This window comes from Miniopterus schreibersii, assembly GCF_964146895.1.
Source record: "Miniopterus schreibersii genome assembly, chromosome: 20".
NCBI classification, from domain to species: domain Eukaryota; kingdom Metazoa; phylum Chordata; class Mammalia; order Chiroptera; family Miniopteridae; genus Miniopterus; species Miniopterus schreibersii.
In genome coordinates this window covers 8,193,228-8,217,492 of record NC_138122.1, presented here as the reverse complement: position 1 = coordinate 8,217,492, position 24,265 = coordinate 8,193,228, and the positions used below count along the sequence as shown (strand labels likewise).

The 24,265-nt window shown below is 44.8% G+C and overlaps 1 protein-coding gene across 1 annotated transcript in view; it reads right to left on the bottom strand.

The window, feature by feature from the left end:
• The window catches only part of PRDM10 (PR/SET domain 10), a 77,082-nt gene that overhangs the window by 35,521 nt on the left and 17,296 nt on the right, over nt 1–24,265 (bottom strand). Inside the window, exons 2-6 of the mRNA XM_081123199.1 lie at nt 15,516–15,700; nt 12,452–12,616; nt 10,279–10,338; nt 2,742–2,961; nt 432–673 (exon numbers count right to left, since the gene is read on the bottom strand). Coding sequence (XP_080979325.1) covers nt 432–673; nt 2,742–2,961; nt 10,279–10,338; nt 12,452–12,616; nt 15,516–15,584 — 756 coding nt within the window. The 5' untranslated portion in view covers nt 15,585–15,700. The remainder of the gene's footprint in view (nt 1–431; nt 674–2,741; nt 2,962–10,278; nt 10,339–12,451; nt 12,617–15,515; nt 15,701–24,265) is intronic.

Here is a 24,265-nt window from a genome sequence, read left to right as displayed (position 1 = left end):
CCATTAGAGTGGGTCTAATTCAATCTGACTAGTGGCCTTATAAGAAGAGAAGGGAACACGCAGAGAGACACCAGGGCAGCCTCACAGAGAGGGACGACCGTGTGCAGCCGCAGCGAGAGGGTGGCCATCTACAAGCCAAGGGGAGGCGCCTCAGAGGAAACCAACCCCACCGAAACCTAGATCTTGGCTTCTAGCCTCCAGAACTACGAGAACATAAATTCCCGTCATTTAAGCCACCCAGTCTGTGGTGTTTTGTTACGGCAGCTCCAGCCAACTAATACAGCCCCTAAGAACTACACCTTTCAGAGCTATTCACGTAACGCCTTAGCAAACAACTACTTTGAAACTGAATTAGGAGACTCGGTAGGAAAATATGTGCCTCTTTAAAAATAATAAAAACAAGAGTGATCTACGAATAAAGCAGAAGTTACCTTTAGATGAATGTAACAGTCTTTCAGTTCGGACTCCCTGACGAGTGGTCCCTCCACGGGGCCAAACTGGGTGCGCTTAGGGATGCGCCTTTTGGAGAACACGCCTCCAAGGAACCGATCAATGTAGAGGACCAGGGGCAGGCTGGCTCTGGCTCTGGTGAGCACGGGGCGGTTGGGGATGGGGTGCAGGGGGCCATGCTTCGGGCACACTGAAGAGTGTGCATTGTTACACTCCTCACACCCTGCAAGAGAAAGAAAATCTGCAAGTCGGATCTTCAACATGATTGATCTCAAGTAAAAGGTTCAAAGCTGAGCCCTGGCTGGGTAGCTCAGTTGGTTAGAGCATTGTCCTGATACACCAAAGTTGCAGGTTCAATCCCCAGTCAGGGCACATACAGGAATCAACGAACAGGTGCATAAATAAGTGGAACAATGGATCGATGTTTCTCTCTTCTCTCTCTCTCTCCCTCCCCCTCTCTCTTTAAAAAATCAATTTTAAAAAAGTTCTAAGTTGAAAAATCCCCAAGTTTTCAGGCCAAAATTCAATTAACTCCTGCAATTATAATACCCATTCAATTGTGATATATTAGCTTTCATAGACCAATAAAATCCTGTACTTTTCCTCTAAAATCAGGCAGAATCAGCTATGCCTGCCAAAAATAATATGCAGGCTGTGGTTGTGACTGATTTCTCTACTGGATATTAATTCAAACAGTGGCCACTAAATTTACAAGTCAATTATAATATGTCTGAAGAGAAAAAAAGAAGAGCTTATAAGGCTAAATGTTACAAAATCTGATGAGATGAAAGAGATGAATTTTATAGTACATAAATTATACCTCAATAAAACTGTTAAAAAAAATACCTGACAATACTGTTTAATCAATTTTTTCAAAAGAAATTGTAGAAACCTCATTGTCCAGGAATGAAAACAGAGAGAGTGCTGTGCAGTTTGAGAGGTAATGGTGAAATTAGTGCATTTAACAGCCCAGCCTTCGCTCACTTGGATGACACACTCAGCCCGCCCTGACGGGGCATGTTTTCAGCTCATCCTCCGAGCGATCAGTCTGCACTAAGCATCCACACTCACTCCCTCTTCCCCTTTACAGCTAATGGGTGGCACCCTTCTGTCCGCTAACAGTCAGAATTAGATGTAAAGAGCCGCAAAAGAGGGAAAAGGGGCTGGACCACACAGAGATCACACCCATGACCCTTAGCAAATTTAATTAACCGACCATATTTTACCCAGCCCTGGCTGAGTGATGATCTGGCTTAGGAAATAGGCATTTCCAGTTCCAACGATCCTCCAACAGTGGCGAGCTGCTTCGTACTAACGTCTACAAGAGAAAGTGACTGTCTGTGTATTTGACTAAAGAGTGGCCTTGAAAACACATGCATTTCAGGGAAAACACACAAGAGTTTTCTATTGGACATGAAGGTAAACACTGTCCCCAGGCCAATGGGCTTTTCCACTGTCCCACGGAAGGTCCAGGGAGAAATCTGGTGAGACCACAGAGCTCTGAACAGCCTGGATTACTCAAATCATGAGATAAGAACCTGCCATAAAAGCATGAAAATCAATGGGAAGAAGCACAGCGCGGTGGGTGGAAGCGGAACACCCTCCTCCCGGGCAGGCAACACCGGGAGGCAGCGTGAGTTACGCTGAGCCGTGGGCACGCTGGAGACAGCCACCCGAGTTTGAATCCTGACTCTTGTAAGGATGAGCATGACCTTGGGAAAGCTACCTACCTCATAAGACTGCGAGAACATGAGACAAGCTGAAAATATAAAGTGCTAGTGCCTGGACTACAACAGGCTTTTTTAAAAATTTATTTTAGAGAGAGGAAGAGAGACAGAGAGTGAGAGAGAAACACTGATCAGCTGCCTTCCATACGCGCCCCAACCGGGGGCCAAACCCCCAGCCTGGGCACCTGCCCTGACCAGGATTTGAACCCAGTGCGCACAGGATGACGCTCAACTGAGCCGCACGGGCCAGGGCACACAGGCAGTTTTTAAAAGCTATTAAGAAGAGAGGTGAAGCGGTAAAGAAAACGCATTAAAGCTGAAGCTGCTGAATATTCCAGAGCTGGAGAATCTTACCACAGCGGGATGGTAGCCCCGGCTCTGGTGTCCGAGAGACTCCGGCCCGGTGCCCGGCCCCAGCCCGCGCCACCCTGCGCGGCCGCCCAGCGTCCCCGGGTCCTCCGGAGCGGCGTGTGCGCCCCACGCTGCCGGGAGGACGGCGGGCGAGGCCCCCAGCGGGGAGCGCGCTGCACAGGGAGCCTCACCGCGAGCACCCCGGGTACTCACATAAGTCGTGCGGGTCGAAGGGCCGGGGTGGGTCGGGCTCCCAGTCACCCAGGTCGGTGTCCTCGCCCTCCTCCTCCTCCTCCGAGTCTTCCTCCGAGTCCTCCTCGGAGTCCTCCTTGGCCTCCAGCCCCCCCATAGGGGTCTGCAGAGTGGCCAGCGGGTCCGCGTCATCTGCACCCCCAACCGAAGGCAGCACCTGGTTGTGCACCGGCAGTGAGGCCTGGACAGAGGAGCACCATCAAGTCAGAACACGGCCGGGCATAGTTCCCTGCACACAGGGACACAGGTGACATTCGAGGGGGTGGCGGCAGGTGTTCCTCACAGGGCCCCATCCGAGGCCCTGGAGAAAGGATCCCGTCTATCGGCCTTAAAGAGGAGCCTGCCTTCATTTCTGCGGCTTCTGCTCCACACCTGCGTGAGCGGGTGGGAAACCCCGGGTGCTCCCTCCTTCGACACCGGCAGGGGGTTCAAACCCCGAGCACCTGACCACACGCTCTGAACCCCCACACTGATCCCACACCCCTCCACCTTGACAAAACCCCAAGCCCGTCTCCTTTCCTTACTCACTCAAGCCCTTTTAACCCTGCTTGAGAGGCCGGCCCTGTCTGCCCTGACACTTCGGACATGGGAGTAACACACCTCCACACCCTCGCGGTGTGTGTGTGATATCAGCAGTCCCGACATCTGAGCTCGGTGTCGGGTCGGGGTCCCTCCGGCCCTTTCAGGGCGGCCCCAGCAGTGTCGGTGATGTCTAGCCTACCTTCAACCACTCACTTTTCAGACTAAACCCGGGGCGCAACGTGCAGCTGGTAAAATTCAACGGTTAGCAGCTCTCCCCTTACTCCTCAGAGAGGCTGAGGTTCTAAGAAACGACGAGAGAGGTGTCGTTTGTTCATCGCGCTGAAGTCGGTCCTTCTCAAACAAGAGGAGGTCTGGGTCATGGACTGGGTCAGTGCTACCTGACCAAACCTGCCGGCAGGAAGTAAATGGTCCCTTACGGGGTTTCCTCGCCTCCTAAATGAGTGCTGTGGGTTACAGACCACCCCTGCCCCGCTCCCTTTTACCCAATCTACGGCTCCTGCCCAATTAGCACCCTAAGTCACACTCAAGCCATGTCCCCTTCCTGTTTGATAAACACAGCAAGTTTTTAAAAAATGCCTACTCCCCTTTTCTCTGTCTGCCCACCTGTTGTCCCCTCGCCCAGGCTGCCCTCCCTGCGCCCATCTTCTGCTCCAGGCATCGCCTTCCAGTCTCTCCGTGAACCGCCCCCGAGGCACTAGCTTCCCTGACCTCCCCGCTCTATCTGCGGCCCTGAGCACAGCAGCCCACTCGACGGCACGCAGCCCCGGCTTCCACACCTACCGCCTGCAAGGCCGCGGGTCACGCCGGCATCGCTCACGACGGTTTCTGTGGAGCAGGGATGCCCCATGTACCTCCCACGCGCTGGCTGGGACCGACAACTTCCCTCCCGGGTTAGATGGGATAAGTCTAACCCTTCTGCACGTGAAGACAGTTCTTCAAACACTTCTAACTCATTCAGTCACTGCCCACGCGGCCAGACTTCCAGATCCCTCCTCGCCCTGCGGTCTCCATTTATTCCTCGGTGGGTTCCACATCTTTAAAATGTAGCATTAGCATTTATGACGGCCTTGTTCTACGGCCGACCCGTTTCACATCTGCAGATACCCCAAACCCCCGAGTCCTCTGTTCCCCCTCACAGAGTGCTATTAACCCATTTCTCTCCTCCTCGGGACTTAAGCAGCGGATTTTCACTTAAATGGAAGGACTTTGCATTTATCTCCAGTAAATTTCATTTTACTCGTCCAGTTCCCCCCGCCTGCCAAGATCTTCTAGAATGCTGACTCTGACATCTCACACACCAGCAATCCCTCATAGCTTCTGTACCCATTGCCGAACACCGCCTACTTTTCAGTGCTATGCATTTTCATGTCAGTCCATCTTGCCTCTCCAACTGCCCCTCGGGGAAGCAGAGCACGGGCTTTGGAGTTAGACAGATTTGGATTAAAATCCTGGCTGCACTACTTAGCAAGGTAATAAACCACTCTGAACCTCGGTTTCCCTGTCTGTAAAATGGGCATAGTAATAAACTGATACCTGACAGGTTGTCGTGAGGACTAAATGAAGCAATAATGTATATGAGGTAGTAGGAAAGTATCTGGCATTTAATAAGTGCTTAATATTAATAATAAGGGATTATTATTATCATAACTCTGTAAGGACAGAGGTAACATCATATACTTCCTCTACTCCTTAAAAGACTGCTGAATATTAGGTGCTCAATGAAGATTACTCTGTGCAAATATAATTGGCCCTTTGGGAAATGACACCAGTCCCTGTAGTCACCTAAAGGAACTGTGCTGCTGGGCACAGAAACATCCTTTGTTTGATGGGCGTCAAAGCCCGAGAGCTTCCTAAACTCCATGATGAAGTACTGGGTGTGTTTACAGAGCCAGACACAACGGCAGTTTAAGGTCATTGCCCAGCATCTGAAATACTCAGGCTCCAGAAAGCAGATAAAATCAGTTACCTCAAACAGTGCATGCCTGTTTGAACACGCACTCATTTAACCAGGAGCCCAGACTTTTACGCAACTTTCCGTCTCTGCAGCTCAGGGCCTTCTGGAAGCTTTATGTGGGAGAACAAAAGTCTGGAAGCTGCTTCTGCTTCAGCTTCAATGAAAGCAAATGAGACACCTGCCAAGGTGAGGCCGTCACAAGGAAAAGCGCAGGGACTTCTGGCAACAGGACTGTATTTGCCACCCCCCTCTGTCACCTCCCCTGGTCCTGCAGCAAAGCCGCTCCGTTCCCACTTGTTATGTCAGAGCAGTTTCAATACTGCCCTTTATTCCAAGCACTTAGAGTTTACGCCAGTGTTAGTGATGAATGTTATCACACCCTGAACAAACCGAAGCATATATCCACCTCTGCTCCTCATAAATTCTTTATCTCTGCAGAGCCAACCTCAAAGAATGAATTCAGCAATTCAGAGTTATTCCAGCGAAGCGGTGATGTATTTTTTTCCCCAACAGATGCTGCTAGAAAGACTGTGGTTGGGCAAGGTTACTGCTGGCTTCTCGCCACTGCTGAGAAAGCTGGCATCAGGATAGTACTAACAACCTTCTCCTCCCCTGTGCTGAACTCTCCTAAAAGACTGTGGCAAAGAAAAGGCTCGAACACTCCAGCATTATCTGGAATGACTGGCGGTGAAGCAGGGGTTGAACGCACACCAGAATTGTGCAAACTGCTGTTGAAAATGAATGAACAGAGTCAATGGCAATCATTGCTTGGTAACCACTGTCTACTTCCAGTAGGCGTGCATTATAAATTTGTTAATTCATAATTCAGATCCAACTGACACTTTCTGAGAGCCAGGCATATTTTTAAATTCCTTTGAGGCCAGGTAACATCACGACATAGTTCCTAAGTGCAGACATACAATTCAAATTCTGGCTCTGCCCTGCTTTTTCTACCATATCACAACGGCCCCTACGGAGCTAAGTCTGCTCAAGGAGGGTACCAGAGGAGGTAAGCATCACACACACCTTAACTCCCAGAGCCACCAGGTAACCACACCTGCTCCGGGACAACAGCCAGGCAGCAAGGTGCTGAGCAACGTGTGCCAAGTACACTTACAGAAAGAGAGGAGACAAAAATATTTTAACCCTGCGCGTTTTCGCAAGCACAATAAAACATGGTAGGAGGAAAAGGAATTTGTTAAACTATGGTGCACTTTCTCCTTCCCACTTAATGTCTCTCTCGGTAATTACCTCTGAAACTATATAATGCATTTGCATTTCAGGAGACAATTTATCTGAGAAGTGAAATATGAAGCCACACTGGACAGCAGCACACACAACAGAATGCTTCTGCGTCCCTACTGAGACCAATTACCATGCAGCATATTTCCTTCTCAGTGTGTGGGGAGTCGCACATGTTCATTTTCAGAAACAAAGAAGAGACTGTGCTGCGTCTGGAGACTACTGGAGCCTTGCTTAAGGAGGAGGGAAGACATACATGAAAAAGGCTTCGAGTGGATTTTGCCACCACTGAAAATAGGAACCTTTTTGCTAAAGGGGGGGAAAGGCATTTATCATCTGCGTTAAAGGCTCACTCCAACTTTCTATTCAGAATTTACCCAGGTCACAGAACAAGCAGAACAATCAATGAGGTGTTATAGCCAGAAATAAAAACCGTGCTGGTTGAAAGGAAACTATAAAAAAGAAAGATATGAAGCCAGGAGTTATACTTCCTTGTAATGTCAATGTTCATAAAGCTATCTGGGTACAACTTTCCTTTTGTGCAGGACATGAAACACATTGTTTCTGGAGATTGAAGAAGATGAAGGGCCCTTTGAGGTGCAAATGGCAACAACATTTCTAACTATGCCTTAATATGAAAACAAGAGAATACCATTTTGCATATCAGATTGGCAAAATATTAAAAGAATGCAAGTATGTGTGGTAACAGGCATTGCCATATACTGTTGGTAGGAATGTAAATTTTTTCAGCTTCTGAAAAGCAATTTAGAGGGTCTTATCAAAATAGCTTTCCCATTTATAATGACAAATTTTCAAACATATATCAAATAGAATAGTATAATACACCTCACACACCCATCACTCAGCTTCAACAATTACCAATTTGTGGCTAACCTTATTTTAACTATTTTCCCACACACCTTCCCCTCACTAGATTATTTTGAAGCAAACTTCAGGCATTATATATTTTCAGCTGTAAACAGTTCAGTAGATATCTCTACAAGAAAATGACTTTTTAATTTTATATATTATCATACCTAAAAAATTAACCATTCCTTAACATCATCAAATATCCACTGTTTCCCAACGGTCTCATAATTTGTTTTACAGTTGTTTTGTTCAAAGTCTCCTTTAATCTATAAATTCCTGCTCCGCTTCTGTCCCTTTGCAGTTTATACGTGGAAGAAGCCAGGCCATTTGTCCTGCAGTTTTCCACAGTCTGGATTTCACTGATTGCATCCTTCTGTGTCTTTTAATTCCTTCCACTTTGTCTACCCTCGGCTTCAGGTTCAGTTTGGGGGAGAAACACTTCATATGTGGTGAAATGCAGTGGAAGGTACACAACAGCAGGAGGCCTGTAGCGAATGGTTCTCTCTTCTGGGTGACACTAACAGTGATCAGAGGGTCAAGCTGATCCATCCACTATAAAGTGCCTCATCAGCTTTTTCCTGATGGTTTCAGACTGTGGTTAATGATCACTGCCTAGATCATATTTCATTAGAGGGTGAAAAACGGTGATATTCCAAGCGAGCCATCCCCTCTTTATTCATTAGTTGGAATGCTTCAATAGAGAAATTTCCCTCATCAAGTAACTGTTTACCTGAGTACGTTCAGGGAGGAAGGCCGAGTTCTTCCCAGTCATTTACCAGTTTCCTGAGTAATGAACACAGCGGTGGCCTCTAGTATCCTCAGAAAGTGACCAATGAGTGATTTCTTTTAATATCAGTACTAGCTTATGAAATGTTTTAATATATTTAATGTATTTCAATTATAGATATTTTCCTGTTTTTACAGGTCAGACTGTCCCATTTTGGCCCCTTCAAGTTAGATCATGAGTTCTTTCCACAGAGCACAAGCTTTTACCAGCTTCCTCGCACTGCGATAAGACAAGACTTTTCGGACACACCTTGTACATTTCCTGCTGCAGAGCCAGGACCTGCCATTGCTCTGGGGAGCTCAGATTCTTTTTACTAAACAACTGTATTTAGAGACCACATTGGCTCGTCGCTACTGGGTGGATGAATGTATCTAACCCTTTCCAGTGACCAGAACTAGAAAGCATGTTTGTGCATGTGTGTCTTTTTTTTTCAATCCTCACCTAAGGATATTTTTTCCATTGCTTTTCAGAGAGAGTGGGATGGAGAGAGAGAGAGACAAAGAGAGAGAAAAAGAGAGAGACAGAAACATCAATGTGAGAGAGAGACATCAATTGGTTGCCTCCTGCACGCACCCCAACCAGGGTCGAGCCTGCAACTGAGGTGCATGCCCCTGGCCTGAATCGAACCCAGGACCCTTCTGTCCGCAGGCCGACGCTCTAACCACTGAGCCAAACCGGTTAGGGCTGTGTGGTTTTTTTAAGAGAAAATACATCAAATATCTAGGAATAAATCCACTGAAAGATGTGTAAGACCTGTACCTAGAAGACAATTTTTTTAACTTTTATTTTAAACTCAGGGATATGTTGCATTCACAGACTAGAAGACACAATTTTATAACAACGTCAATTATTCACACACTGATGTACAGATACAATGAAAATCCAGCAGGACCTTTGTAGGAAACTTCCAGGTTTATTCTGAAATGTATATGGAAATGCAAAGGGCGAATAAGGATGTTTCTGGGCAGAATTTGTTTGGGTTCTTTTAATGTATTTTTCCATTTTTTGCATTGCTTTAACTCTTACTTTTGCCTGCCAAGTTGTAAAAACTCATCAAATCTATCCACTGCTTCCTTGACAGAATTAATAAATATTCACAGAAATGGACGTGGTTTATTTTGTCAAGGATATACCTAATTATTACAAAGTTAGTAAAATAACTCTGCTATAGACTGACTGTTTGTGTCTCCCCAAAAGTTATATGTTGAAACATAATCCCCAGTGTGATGGTACTGTGGGGAGCCTCTGAGAGGTAATGAGCTCATGAGGCTACAGCCCTCATGAATGGGGTTTGTGCCCTCGTAAAAGACACCCCAGAGAGCTCCCTCACCCCGTCAGCCTATTGGGACATATTGAGGACATATTGATCTAGGGTTTCCCAGCCTCCAGAACTGTGAGAAATAAATCTCTGTCGTGTATAGCCACCCCGTTTATGCCATTCTGATACAACAATCTAAATGGATTAAGGAGTGTTTTCATTCAGGTATATGAACCTGACAAAATTGTGCAGTGCTACCAATCAGGGATAAATTCAACCATAACTTATAGGACAAAGACTCCTAAGAATTCTCTCTTATATATTTCATAAATAATATTAATACAGCTACTATTCAGATTTCAAATTTTAAAATGGAAGTATCTAAGTCACCTATAAAAAGTTCAAAAGCAGAAAGTGCTTACCAATTGCGAATGTACTTAATAATCACTCGTGACACTCAGTGGCACAGCTGAGTTAGTCATACCAGCTAACATGAAAATAAAACTACTTGGATTCATCCTTCCTTTAGAGTAAGACGAACAATATCTAGCTCCCGCACCTTCTTTATTACTTTCACAACCTGGGGGAAAATAAGGAAGTCCCTCAAAGTCAAAAAGATAGATTAAAATATGGATAAAAGGAGAGCAATGCTTTAAAGGGTAACCAAGAAGAACCTCAGTTTTTCAGGAGCTGGAATGATGAAGGCACCACCATATTTAATTTCCTGTATAAGAAGCAGACATGGAGAGAGTACACAGAGCAGAGGGTTGGGGAACATTCCAGGGAACGGGAGAATTCACAGTATTAACCCCAAGCAACAAAGAGGCAAAAAGGAACTCGTTACCTGCTGAGCCGGAGCATCCTGTTGGACATAAGCTACCTGGCCTGGGTCTGTAAACAGAGTCTAGACAAAAACAAAAAAAACAAAACAAAACACCTTATCAATTGATCTTTAGATAGCTCGCCTACACAGGAAAAATTATCCTGCTGCTAAGCACCAAGTCATGGGAGAGTTAACCCCCATGCAGCTAGTAATAATCCTTCATTAATAAAGAAGATAAAGATAGTAATCCTACATTCAGCTAAAGCCTTTCATTCCGATGGCACCAAAGAGACTATAAGCCAACCATCTCAATTGGCTAACATTCTTCACGATTTTCCTCTAAAGCAAAGCCTCTCTTGAGGCTGAATGTCACGGCTAACTGAAAAGGCATGCCATGAAAACATAAAAGGCACTCCATGAACGAGGGTGCATTCACTTAACACTGCTAACCACAAGGGGCAGAACTGTGATTAAAAGAAAATGGTAAAGATACATAAAAATACAGAAGGGTACTATATATACACAGGCATTATAACTCTTTCAAATATAAAATGCACACATTATCAGAAGTGCAGAAGAAAAATAAATTGAATTTAATGTTCCAAAGATTCCTTTTTGGGAAAAGTCGATAAAATCATAGTTTAAAAGAAAGTTCTTATAAACACATAATTTGTGTCATGATGCAGCAAAGCTGACCACAGAAGAAAAATCTTCAAAATTATTTTAGCCAGGGCACCACAGAAAACCTCCAAAACTTTTAAAAGACTTTAATTTGCCCAAGCCTTTAGCAAACCTATGGGAATAAGAACTATGGCTAAATTTTGATTGTAGAGGAATGTAAAGAAAATTCCAGCCAATGTCAAATTTTTAGATTTGACATTTAAAAATTATCAGAATTCAGACTTTTGGGCACAGGACGTCCTTTACATAAACTGTGTGATCTTATTTTAATATAGTTAGGGACTAGCCTAAGCAGAGGCATTCCAAAACTATCATCTCAATATTTGGCAATTTCATGTTTATACCAATTTGCAAGGCATCAATTAAGTAGGCCCCATTTCTCCTTGGAAATGAGTTGAGCCTTTAGATTGAATATTGCATATAAGGGCAAATTTTTATTACCAGGATCCTACTACAGAAGTATGGAACTTACTTTTGAAAATATGTTTAAAAGTGCTTTGTACAGTGTAAAAAAGTGCTAACAAGAGAAACTAATAGTTATATACTGGGGAATATTTGTGTCATGCATTTGGAAACTAATACCCCAAGTCACTGGCAAAAATAAAATAAAAGTAGCTATAATAAAAGTAGCTATAATAATAAAAGTAGCTAAAAGTACAGCTTTTACTTTTGCTCTATGACAGTCCTACAAATCAGTAAGGTATTAACAATAAATAGCAGCTAATAAGCTAGTAGGACCCTCTGCTTATACATTTAACTGTAATAATCTGTATGTTTTCACTGATCCATCTTTGATTAGGCTATACAGAACTAAATGTCATTTCTGGCCTGCTTTTGATACTTACGAAAAGTAACAAGTTGATAATCTAGTCCATCTCACTGGGGAGAAGCACTGATACGGGGCTAGTGCTCCAACTCAGCAATTTCGGAGCAGTGTGGCAGAGGAATTTCTAAAACATGAAATACCTGACTGTTTAGTCAGGGACACTGACCTCTTTTCCCACAGATTGTCAAATAAAAAAATGACAACAGCCAACACAACAATGGCCGTCTGGTGTGAATGCCCTGTCTTGAACCATGAATACATAGGTCATATAGTACAGTTGCATCTTACCGCTCACGTTGCATAATACGGTCGTGTCTGATTGGTTAATTCTTGGTGCCAGAGATCCTTGTATATAAGTATGGGCACGTGATTTTTTAAAAAGTCACTTGGGAGCAAAAAGGATAGGCAATTACTACTATTGTTGTCTGGGTGTGTTTTTTAATAATTAGTTTACATATGCCATGAGATGAAAAGGTTGAAAATCGCTGCTCTAAAGCATCACATTTAATTTAAATAAATAAATCATATCTTCCTCTGCAAGCTGGTTATACACTCCTTGAAAGCACAAATCTTATCTGAATATTTCCTGTACCAACAGTCCCTATGGTGACTGGCAGAGAATAAACATCAGTAACTAGTGAATTAATTGATTAATAAACAAACTAGGCACAACAGTCATTCACATGCCTGAGCGGCTTCCACAGGATGGATGTACACCAGCGTGTGCTCCGGGCCGTCCACTGAAGTGTAGGAGGCACCATCTGCCGTATACACCACCTGCTGCGGCGGGCGAACCTGGTCATCGGTGTAGACGATCTGAGCCACAGTTCCAGCGTCTGGAACAAAATGTACCTGGGACAAAATGCAGAAAGTATGTAGCAACTACCCCTGTAGAACAAAAGCCGTCTCACAAAGATACATGGCGGAGCAAGCAGAGTGCAGCCTGCATTCCTACAACCTCCCGGTGAAAGGAGGGACTGACACATTCTCACCACACTGCGGCAGTGACTCGGAGACCCGAGCCAAGCACCTTGTCACTCGCTGGTCTACTGCTTACTTACTACTAGGCAACTGATCTAAATTCCTCTTTGCCTCAAATATCCAATGCAGATATCTCTTTGGGGGAGTACCTGGGGGTGCTTAACTGATCCTAGAAGTAGGACTCAAGACTTCTGGTTAACATTTCCAAAATACAAAAATTATTCTGTAATGTGGAAAAATACGCCAATTGCTTTTAACACATCATAAAAATTCTGCCTTGTAGCTAATAGTGCCTCTCACGACATGTTAAAATAAGGTCACTTTCTTTCCTCCACGTTCTTTCGCACTCCACAGCTGCACTGGAGGCATATCAGCAAATGTTTGCTGAGTCAACAACTGCAACGGAATCCTTGCCAGCTAGAGCAAGACACAGAAAATTCCAGTGAAGTGCCTTTAAGGGGATCTGGACGACTATTTCAGGTGTCAACAGGGTAAAAAATTTCCCATCTACCAAAAACTGAAGCAGAAAGATAATTTCCTAAAATGCATTCTGAGTAGGTGGCTTCGGAGGCTTGAATTCTTGAAGGCTCCGTTTGGCACACAGCCTGAGCCCCATATTAAAGGTAGAGAAGCAGATGGCCAAAGTACGCATTTGGGAGAGAAATAATTCATGTGCTGATGCTGAAGCTGAGCACTCGTCGGTTGGAATCCTTACTCTTACACTGTCTTGGCGTTGGACCTAACTTTTTTATTTCAGTTTTCTCCAACTGAGAACAGTGGAACCCAAAGATGATATAAGCTCATTTAATCCCCAGAAAGAAACCTAGAAAGCAAATGCAATCAGGCACCACAGAAATAAAACAAACTTCCGCTCCTATGCTAAGTGAACAGTCCAGCTTCTACATAAATTTAATCTGTCCATGAAGATTCCGTTTGTATATTGGAACTAGGCCTATAACATACTTGTGCTGCACATTTATGAGCTGCAAGATAATTGTGTGACTAGATTTTTTCATTAACATCAAAACCTTGTCCTGGTTTCTGGGCTCTAAAAAGGCAAAAAGCATTTCCCCTTCAACTGGGTATTCACTGCTCACTGTTCTGCTAACTCGGGATCCCCGGCTGCGAGAAGGGACGGCTAGGAAGGGGGCGCAATGAGGGACGGTGAGCCCTGCTGGCTACTCCTGTCTGGTCACCCACGTGTGGGGCCCCTGGTCACATTGTGCCATAACCATGTTTTCTTTTATTCTGTTCCTTAATTAACTACATTTCTGTTTATAAACAAAATACATCAGAATACAGGGTGTCCCCAAAAATGTATACACTTTGAATGGTTATAAAGTCAGTGTTTATCAACATAGAGTTCATTTTCAAAATTTAAAAGAATCCACAGAAATTAATAACTTTTTGTCAACGCCTGTTTTCAAACTGATGACCGAAGTTCTGGTCCAGGCACTGCTGATAACACAAAGCAATGGAGTCGAAAAAACATCAAGAATCATTTTGTTTGGTATTTGTGTGCCCTCAATTCAATTGTTGCCGGTTCTGTACAGTAAACTTTATTTTTTTATGTATCCCCTTAAAAAAAAGTCTAGTGGCACTTTAAGGTAAATTTTCTTTGTTCAAAGTTTAGTCTGGCTTCACCCATTATTTCAAATCAGTTAAACCTCAAAAGGAGTGAAAATTAAGTGAGTTATCAGCTGTTAAATTGTGCATACACTTTTTTGGGATACCTTCTATATAGCTGCATGAAAGTACCTTCCAAATGGTTTCTATGAGAACAAAACGGCATTCTCAACAACTCTGCTGGAAGCATCCCTAGAACTTTTTTTTTTTAAGAACTCAGACTTTTAAATCATGCCAGGTGATCAATTTTATTCACTGTAATATCTATTATATTGCTTAAATAAAATGTGTATATCTAAATATTTCAGTCCAGCTGGGCGTGGCTCAGCCGTTGAGCATCGACCTAGGATCCAGGCAATCGGGGTTCAATTCCCGGTCAGGACACATGCCCAGGTTGTGGGCTCGATCAATGACTCTCTCATCATTAATGTTTCTATCTCTCTCTCCCTCTCCCTTCCTCTCTCTGAAATCAATAAAGATATATTTAAAAATAAATAAATAAATAAATATTTCAATTAACATCCTCATTTTGATAATAACACTGTGATCATGTAATTCAATAAAAATTTAAATAAAAATTACTTATTTATTATAATGCTTAAAAACTCAGTTTTATACTTTGGTCACATACAAACCAAGGCTCCCTAGGACCGCCGACTCTCCTGAAACACATACCAAGCACACACGCGAGGCCTGTCTGCTAGGAGAGCAGTCAGTAGAACAAGTGGCTGCTACTCAGCCACCTGAGGCAGAGACCGCAATCACAGCGACATCTGAGTAAGCGACTAACCTCCAGAGCTACTGACTCAGCGAGACAACTTTCAATGAGAGGTTTACACTCCTAATTTGCATAGAAACACCTTGTACTTCATTATTTGCAAAGCATCAAAACCATATGCTAGATCACACAAAGGAACACACTTTCAGCACCAATACCAAAATTAAGTGGCGGAGTGAGGCAGACTAGGGCATGAGCTGGGAAAGGCAGAGGCCCCGCTGGCGGTCGCTCAGCTCCCTGGCCGCTCTGCAGGCCACCTCCCTCCCGGCCACTCGCTCCCGGACAGAAGCTGCTCGTTAGCTGTCAGCACACTGTCCCCCACTGAAAAACCGCTCTCAACACCAGGCTGAAAAAACCCCCCTTCACCTGGGCAGCGTTCTCTTCGTGGTCCGCAGACGCAGGCCACACGTGCGAGCTGTCGTCTTTGGAGTCCATCCTTCCCTCCTGGACGGCTCCCCGGCGGGGCACCTAGAGCAGCATGGGGTGGAGGACAGTCACCTGTCTACCACGCGAGTGTTCATGAAGGACAAGGGGACGTCTCTGCAGTGTGCCTGAAAACAGAGAGAAAGGGCCGAGACTTTAAACAGATGAGTACATTTTTAATAAATTATCATTTCAACCACAAAGAGAAAAAGTAAAACTTTTTAAGAGAGAACACACCTGGGCAAAAAGGTAAAAGCAGAGAAACTGTTAGAACCCTCATCAAAAATACTTCGGGTAGTTCTCTGAGTTGTCCCGACAGGGAGCGCGAGGTCCCGATGCTGAAGGCAGGCGGTGACGCTCACACCCCGGCCGCCTGCGTCGCAGCCCCGCGTCCCCGCCTCCACACTCGCTCAGACACGGAGTTCCTCTACTACAGCAGGGGCTGAATTTTCTGGGCCCCGTTTTGTGACTATAAATGTAAACTTTGTTTCCCATTTGGTCAGGGCTGGAGTGATCGGTGAACAAATCAAAAACCTTCCCAAACATCAACGGGCACTAAGTCTACACCCTGAAACCGTCTTTCCCAAAACAGGCATTTTAAGGAAATCGATGGTCCCGTTCGAAGGTGACAGAAAGCTGACTTTTCACAAGTCCCGCGAGCCTGCTGTCCGACAGGGCAGGGGGCGCCCTGCCTGTGAGCCTCCGGCCGTCCCACTGCAGCAGCCCCTTAGATGGAAAGGTCAATCTGCCCCGAGCACCGTTAAACCAACTGGTAAGAAAGCCCGCTGGCCAAGATCCAGCCAGAATTTCCTCCGCTGTTAATGGTGAAGGGGACGAAAGTTTTGCCTTTTGGGATATTGATTTCAAACTGGTTATTGAGAAACAAAAGACTCAGAAAGAACCTCTGACCCTCTCTCTTCCTAGGAGACTGAGATGGAAAGGCCTACTCCACGAAGAGACTCTCAGGATGCTCGCCTTAGCCTAATTTGGAAAGTATGGTAAACAGGAGGGCCTCAGGCAGAGGCCTATTGTTTCTGAGGTGCCTTCCAAGAATTTGCCTGCCCGGTGTGCTCAGCTCTTCCTCAACTACCTGTAAATGGCCCATTCTCACTTCTGAAATCTAAGACCCCCTTTTCTCCTTTGTCCAAAATGTCATATATACCCAAGGACGCCTCATTGTCTTTGAAATTTCCACACTTATGTGAATTTCCTGTGCACATATATTAAATATTTGATTTTCCTGTTACTCTTTCTCTCTTAATTTGATTACTAGCCCAGCTAGAACTTAGAAGGTACTTTTTTAGCTCCCACAATGGAAACAAGCTGAGAAGGACATTCTAAGACTACACAGGCTCCAAACTTGGAACTAGATTAAGGCCCAAAGAAGAAAGAAAGAAAAGATGCTGGAACACCGGACGTCTGGGCCTGACTGAAACGCAGGAACCGCCAGTTCCAGCTGCAGGGGAGCCTGCGGTGGGCCGCGGAGGGGCCTGCTGCTGCACCCAACACCACCGCCCCAGCCCGCCCGGGCCCTCCCGCCGCACCACACCCACCCCGCAAGCACCCCGAGCCTCTGCAACCGAGAGCACTAGAAACAGCGACCACGTCCACCTACAGCGGAGCGTGTAAATAAGGGACAAGAGGGAGCCTTCTGGAGAAATGGAAACGTTCCTTATCTTATATCCGGACGGGCGCAGTGGTTCCAGGGGGAATTATGTGCCGCAAGTCGAAAGCCTGTTCAGTGAAAATGTGTGTATTTTATCACATACAAATCACAGCCTAATAAAGTCAATTTTTAAAAACTCCTTATAAACAGCACTATGTAAGCAGATATTAACAGATATTCAGGGTGAGTTGTACAGTATGTTAAATATACCTCAACAAAGCTGTTATATCTATTTTTAAAAGGGACAAAAGTATTAAGAAACCTAGGAATAAATGTCAACAATAATATAAGGACCTATATGAAGAAGACCATGATTTTCTTTCGTTCAAAACGACATCAAAGGCTCAGTATTACAAAATCATAAACTGTTCCATAGGGAGGCATTTTAAAAATTTTACTTTGAAATAATTTCAGACAGAGAAGCCGCAAATATAGTACAAAGCATTCCTGTATTTCTTCACTCGGCTTGCCCAAATGCTAACACTTTATGTATTTACTTTATTATTCTCTCTCTTTTGGGGTGACATTGGTAAATAAAATTATATAGGTATCAAGTGTACAAGTCTATGATTCATCATCTGCACATCACATTGTGTTTCCCGCCCAAAGTCAGGTCTTCTCCCGTCACCGTGTACTTGAGCCCTGCGCCCTCCACTGCCCCCTCCCTCTGGTCACCACCACACAGCGTGGGTATGAGTTTCTGTTTGTCTGCCGTTTGCTCCTCTGTTGCTTCCTGTCTCATTCCCCACGTAGGAGCGAAATCACTTGGTTCCTCTCCTTTATCCATCCGACTTTCCTCGCTTAGTGCGATACTCTCGAGACCATCCGTGTTGTCACAAACGGCGGGTTTCACCTTTGCTCACGGCTGAGCCGTGTCCCACTGCGTATGTGCACCGCTGGTGGGAATGAAAACTGGCACGGCCACCATGGGAAACAGCACGGAGGCTCCTCAAAAAGCTAAGAATAGCGGTACCTATAACCGAGCAATCCCTCTTCTGGGGATCTACCCCAAAAATTTGAGAACATTTATTCACAAAGATACATGCACCCCTATGTTCACTGCAGCACTACTCAGGGTGGCCAAGACATGGAAACCACTGAAGTGTCCACGTGAACTGTATTATGCAAAAGTTGCAGCTGGGAAGCCCTACTACCACTAAATTCACAGGTGCCTGTTTCCTAAAAATGGTACATTTTCCCACATAACCACTAGTATCGAAATCAGGAAGTCACCAGTGAAACAGAACTATTACCTAATTTACAGACCTCATTCAAAAGTTGCCAATTGTCTAACGTCCTCTGCAGAGAAAGAAACAACTTTCCTGGGCCCCAGAATCCAACCCGGTATCACACACGGTGCACTGAGTAGTCCTGTCCCTTCCGTCCCCTCTGACGGGAACAGTCCCCAGGCTTTCTCCGTTTTCCATGACCTTGGCATTTCTGAAATGCACAGGCTGTTTGTTTTTCAGAATGTCCCTCGATTCAAGCTAGTCTGACATTTCTTCATGGTCACATTCAGAAGATGTATTTTTAGCAGGAAAACCACAAAAGAGATGTGTCCTTCCCCTACAGGAATTTGAGAGTTTTTTCCAACTTGGCTCATCGATTGCACAAATACTCAAGTGCATACCACGCCAGGCACGGGGATGCGATGAGGGCGAAGGTGGGCTTACCCCACACTAATGCAACATACGCAGCCAGAGGGCCTCTCTGTGTTTGTTTTAATATCTAGGACGGTGCTTATTGTTTCTTTCACTTTCATTTTATTTATATCTTTTTTAATAGGCAGTTAATTCAATTGACTCAAAATTCAAAAGGCATAAAAAGGTATAAAGTACACAATCTCCCTACCTGGAATCCCTCAGCGACTCTTCAGAAGCAACTTGTATGATCAGTTTCCCGTCTATTCTTCCAAAGATATTTTATGCATAGACAAGCAAAAGCATATATACTCTCTGCCTCTCCAACCACAGACAGCAAATACTATTGATTCTATACAAAGTAGCATCTCTTCTATACCTTGTTTATTCCACAAAACACCATACTTTCTACATTGCTCCACATCCATACAGCGTTTCCTCACTCGTTTTTATAGCTGTATCATTCCACTGTAAGAATATATCATCACTTATTTAATCAATCGCATGTTGATAAACATTTAGGTTCTTTCTAATATTTTGCTATTGCAAGCAACGCTGTGATGAACAACTTTGGACATACACTGTTTTACATTTGTTAGTATCTTGAATTCTTTTAAAGCCTCTGAGGGTAGATACTGAATCCGTTACAGTGGCTGTAAGCTGTTAAGTCTTAGTAGTTTCTGCACCACTGGAGCTCACCTCCCCGCCCCCGGCACACGAGGGCCCAGGGCTCAGTGGAGGGGCGGCAGTCGCGACAAGAGGAGCCGCGGCTAAGAGCCTGGACTCTGACCTGGATCTGGGTAACAGTTCTGACTTAACTGACCTTGGGCAAAACACAGAAGTTCCCTAAATTCCTCTTTTCTGTAAAATGGGGACCACAGGCTACTGAGAGAATAACATGAAATAATGCACGTAAAATGCTTAGCACAATGTCTGCTACGTAATTAATACTCACAAATCAGCTTTAAAGAAAGGTATTCAATCATATTGCATTTTTCTGTCTGTCTGTCTGCCTCCCCACCTCAACTCTAAGTTCTTTCAGGACAAGGAATGTGTTTGTTCACGAGAGTAACCCCCGACCTGGCATGGGACAGGCACTCGACAACTTGTACGGTGTGGTTTAAAGATATCACTGTGTGCCAAGGGAAAGAGAGGAGGGCACCTGATCCCAGCCGCGGGGTCAGGGATGGCATCTCGGAGAAGGGGAAACTTTAAGGACGAATCAGAGCAGGCAGGCAGAGATGGGAAGATTCAGGCTGAAATATTTGTTCTCATTCTATCAAAACAAGGAAGTAGACAGGACATGGCATAAAATTCCAGTAAACTACATCAGGCCAGGAAAAAAGGGAAATAACTACCTAGCAGATGTGGAGCAGAACAGAACAGCTAGCATATGCACAGGAAGGTCCGTCAGTAAAATTCAGCAGTGAGGATGTGGCACACTGCCCACAGGAGCAGCCCCCCATAATTTTAGAATACTGTGAGCAAGTAAAGAAGCCCAAGATGGTGAAAACCCTTTAATTCAAAAAGTGTCCGGAATCCAAAACAGAGATACAGAATACCCAGTTAGTTCTTTCCTATAACCTAACAATTATAGTTATAAGACCTATTGCGCTTCTGTAACTATTAAACTATTTAATATTAAACTGGTATTTAAAACACCAGCGTGACATTCTGCAAATATTTATTGTTTAAAAAACTGTTCAGGAAAACTGAATTCTAAGCATGACTCCACACTAAGGAAGTCACTTTAAACCCTCTAGCATCAGTGTCCTCATCTGCAAAATGAGAACATAAAATGGTTCCTAACGCCTACCCTGGCCTTAAGCTTCGGGGGTGCGAGGTAGAGTAAAGCAGAAAATCCGAAGGATCTGAATTGAATCCCGGCTTCCAGGCCCTCCTGGGCTCACTAGTTACACAGCCTTGGCCAAATCACTTAAACTCTAACTATCACCACGTGTAACACACAGACAATACCTGCCTCCTAGAGTTAGGATGAGGGTCACATGATATACGTAAAAACTCTAAGTACGAGATCTGGCACATAATAGTGGTCAAATACATCAACTTTTGTATTTTACAGATGAGTTTATAAGAGGTTCAGAACTTTCAAAACATTTCTTAATTTTAAAACCTAACAATTTATCAAATAACAAATGCTCTGTACATGAGCTTCCTTTATAGTAAGGTTTGTCATATTTGTTTTCCTTTTTAACTGCACAACTTATAGAGCCCTATTGATCTTCTTTTTCCATGTGCTACTTTTATTATTTTGTTTTTCAATTGCAGTTGACATTGAATATTATTTTATGTTAGTTTCGGGTGTAAAGGAGCCGGGTTGCTCATGACGTACAAGCACCCAGGAGCTCCCTCAGCGCTGTCCACCAGGCAGGTGCTGACGGGCTGTTAGCTGGGGATAAACCTCTCCACCCCTCACCCCTCTGCCTCCTCTGCAGACCTGAGAGAACCGGAGAACCAAACTGTATGTTGTCTAGAAAATGGTCACCCACATTCCGTTCTTTTACCCACTGTCCAAAATGGTACAGACTTTATTTCTAAAAAGAGAAGGAGATGCTTCCCTTTCTATCCCCTCTGAGGACTATATTCAACAAATATTTATTTATTTTTGCTAATCCTTACCTGAGGATACTTTTTCCATTGCTTTTCAGAGAGAGAGTAGAAGGGGCAGGGGAGAGAGAAACATTGATGTGAGAGAGACAAACTGATTGGTTGCCTTCCGCACATGCCCCAACCAGGGCCAGGGATTGAGCCTGCAACCCAGGTACGTGCCCTTGACCGGGAATTGAACCCGGGACCCTTCGATCCACAGGCCAACACTCTAATCACTGAGACAAACCGGCCAGGGCTTCAATTAATATTTATTAAGAAACTTAGTATGTGTCAGGTACTGTTCTAAACACTTAACAAACATCAGTGCATTAAAAAAAAAAAAAAAAAATTAAATACTTGCCTCCTTGAAGCTTCTGGTCTAGTTATTTTTTCTTGAATAGTGTTGTATAGTTGGAAGTATGAGCTTTAGAATCAGACATACCTGGGTCCTATGCTTCCATGTGCTTCCGTGTCAGTAAGCCACAAACTGATCCCGTCTCATTTGAAAATCTCAATTCTCTGCCCAGACTGATGGTTGTAAGAATAAATGGTCTGTATTTTATCAAGTCTATAATGCACTTTTTTTACACTTGGACACTTCTGAACTAGGATCTATTCCACCATGGTAGTGTCCTGCAGCCGCTATCGCCCAGGTGGCAGTCAGACGTGGGGCCACTGCCTGCTCCTGATCCACCTCGCTCACAGCCCCCATTAGTCTGTCCTTGCTTCAGAGTCATGTGTGGTCAGCACTAGACACCTCGAGTCTAACTGCCAGTTTAAATGTCTTCAACGAGATGACACCATAACTCAGCATTAAAACTGAAACGCACGGGAACAGCAGCTGGGCATGAATTCGATTAGGGAAGCAAATATCCATCATTGGAAAAATGACCTTGGCAGCCATACCTACGGGGCTGGGGCCTACGAGACAGTGAAGTGGGTGAAGGTGCATTACGCGCTGTTACTACCGAGGTATGTGGAAAGCCCGGCCTGCCACAGGCTGAGTGAGACAAGGACCCAAGCTCCCTGAATGGGTACTATTGCTTGGAGATTTCTGGCGACCGCTGTGTGCCCTATTTTAAGAAAACACTGGGTCACCAGTACCCCTGATGGCACAGAGACACATCGATTGAGTCAAAAAGTGATTGTGAAAGGGATGAAAGTTCAGGGATAACTTCATTTATTTCACTTATATTTTCCCTTTCATATATGCACAAAAGTGATGTGGTAAAAATCTATGTCTAAATAATAAATCTAAAAGAGCTCTTTCAATAAGTCTGTAATAAAAATGCTAAGTGCAAAAGCACTTGTATCAGAGTTTAATTGGCAAGGCCTTTTTCTTTTGTAATGATACATAAAACAACTGTGTATCTTACCATCAACAGCTTCGATTTAATAAAATATAGTAACATTGGAATCACAGAATATAATAACGATCATTCAAAGAACGGTAGCAATTTTTTTCATGTTTTGTCAACATAATAAGATGAGCAAAAACCCTGCTCCCGTGGGACTCCCACGTGGTGGGAGGGACACAGAGCCCTTCCCTGTTCCCCCAGGGTGACACCTGGGCGGTGTCAGTGATGACGAAGGGAAGACAAACGCAGACTTTCTAGTCAGCTCACTAGTAAGGCCGGGCCCTAACCAGACAGCGTCCTAGTGGCCCGGCCTGCACGGTGCCGGTCCTGCTGCGCACCCGCAGCCAAGCTGCTCATGGCCCACCGCCCGGTCCCACCCGCACGGGGCTGTGCTGAGCGAAGCCACTGCCCCAGAGCCACGCAGGGCTGAGCTGATTCGCTCCCATCCATCACCTGCACACAGAGGCGGAAGGAGAGACCTACATTCGCTTTCAATAGTAGGTGTGTACCTGGGATCACAGGTTAAACTATAAATACATTTTTACTTTAAAATGTTGTTGTACAGCCCAGATGATGTGGCTCAGTCGGTGGGGCATTTTCCCATGCACCGAAAGGCTGCCAGTTCAATTCCTGGTTAGGGCATACGCCTGGGTTGTGGGTTCGATCCTTGGTCAGGGCACCTACAGGAGGCAATCGATCGATGTTTCTCTTTCACACAGATGTTTCTCTCTCTCTCTCTCTCCCTCTTTTTCTCTCTCTCCCTCCCTCCCTTCTAAGTGTGTCCTCAGAGGAGGATTAGAAGAATAAATTAATTAATTACTTTCATTAAATCAATAAAAACATACCCTCGGGTAAGGATTAAAAATATAAAATATCATGCTTAGTCAAACAAGCCAGACACAAAAAGAACAAACGCTGTAGGAGTCCCCTTACATGCAGCAGTGAAACCTCAGGGGCAGAGAGTGGGGCAGAGGTGAGCGGGAGGAGCTCAGTGGGTACAGAGTATCTGTTTAGGAGAACTAACGGGCTCTGAGAATGAACAGCAGAGACGGCTGCACATGGTAAATCACTTAATGCCACTGAATTACACCCTTCAAAATGGTTAAAGGGTAAATCTTGTGGTATGTATATTTTACAACAGCAAAATTTCACATTAAAACATGCTATAGGTGGCCAGCCCACTCCCCCAAGGTGGAGACGGGACTTCCCTGGCCCCTTTCCCATCGCAATCATCAATAAACAGCCTGGCCACACCGGAGCCCCTCCCCCTCCCATTCACAATGAGCCCTGACCTCCACGGGCCCTCGCCTGCCAGCCAAGTTAAACCTGAGCTCTCCCTGTCATTGCCGCCAGCACTCTCAGCTCAGGTCAAAGGGGCTAATCTCTAACACACCCACTCCCCGAGAGCCAATCACCTGT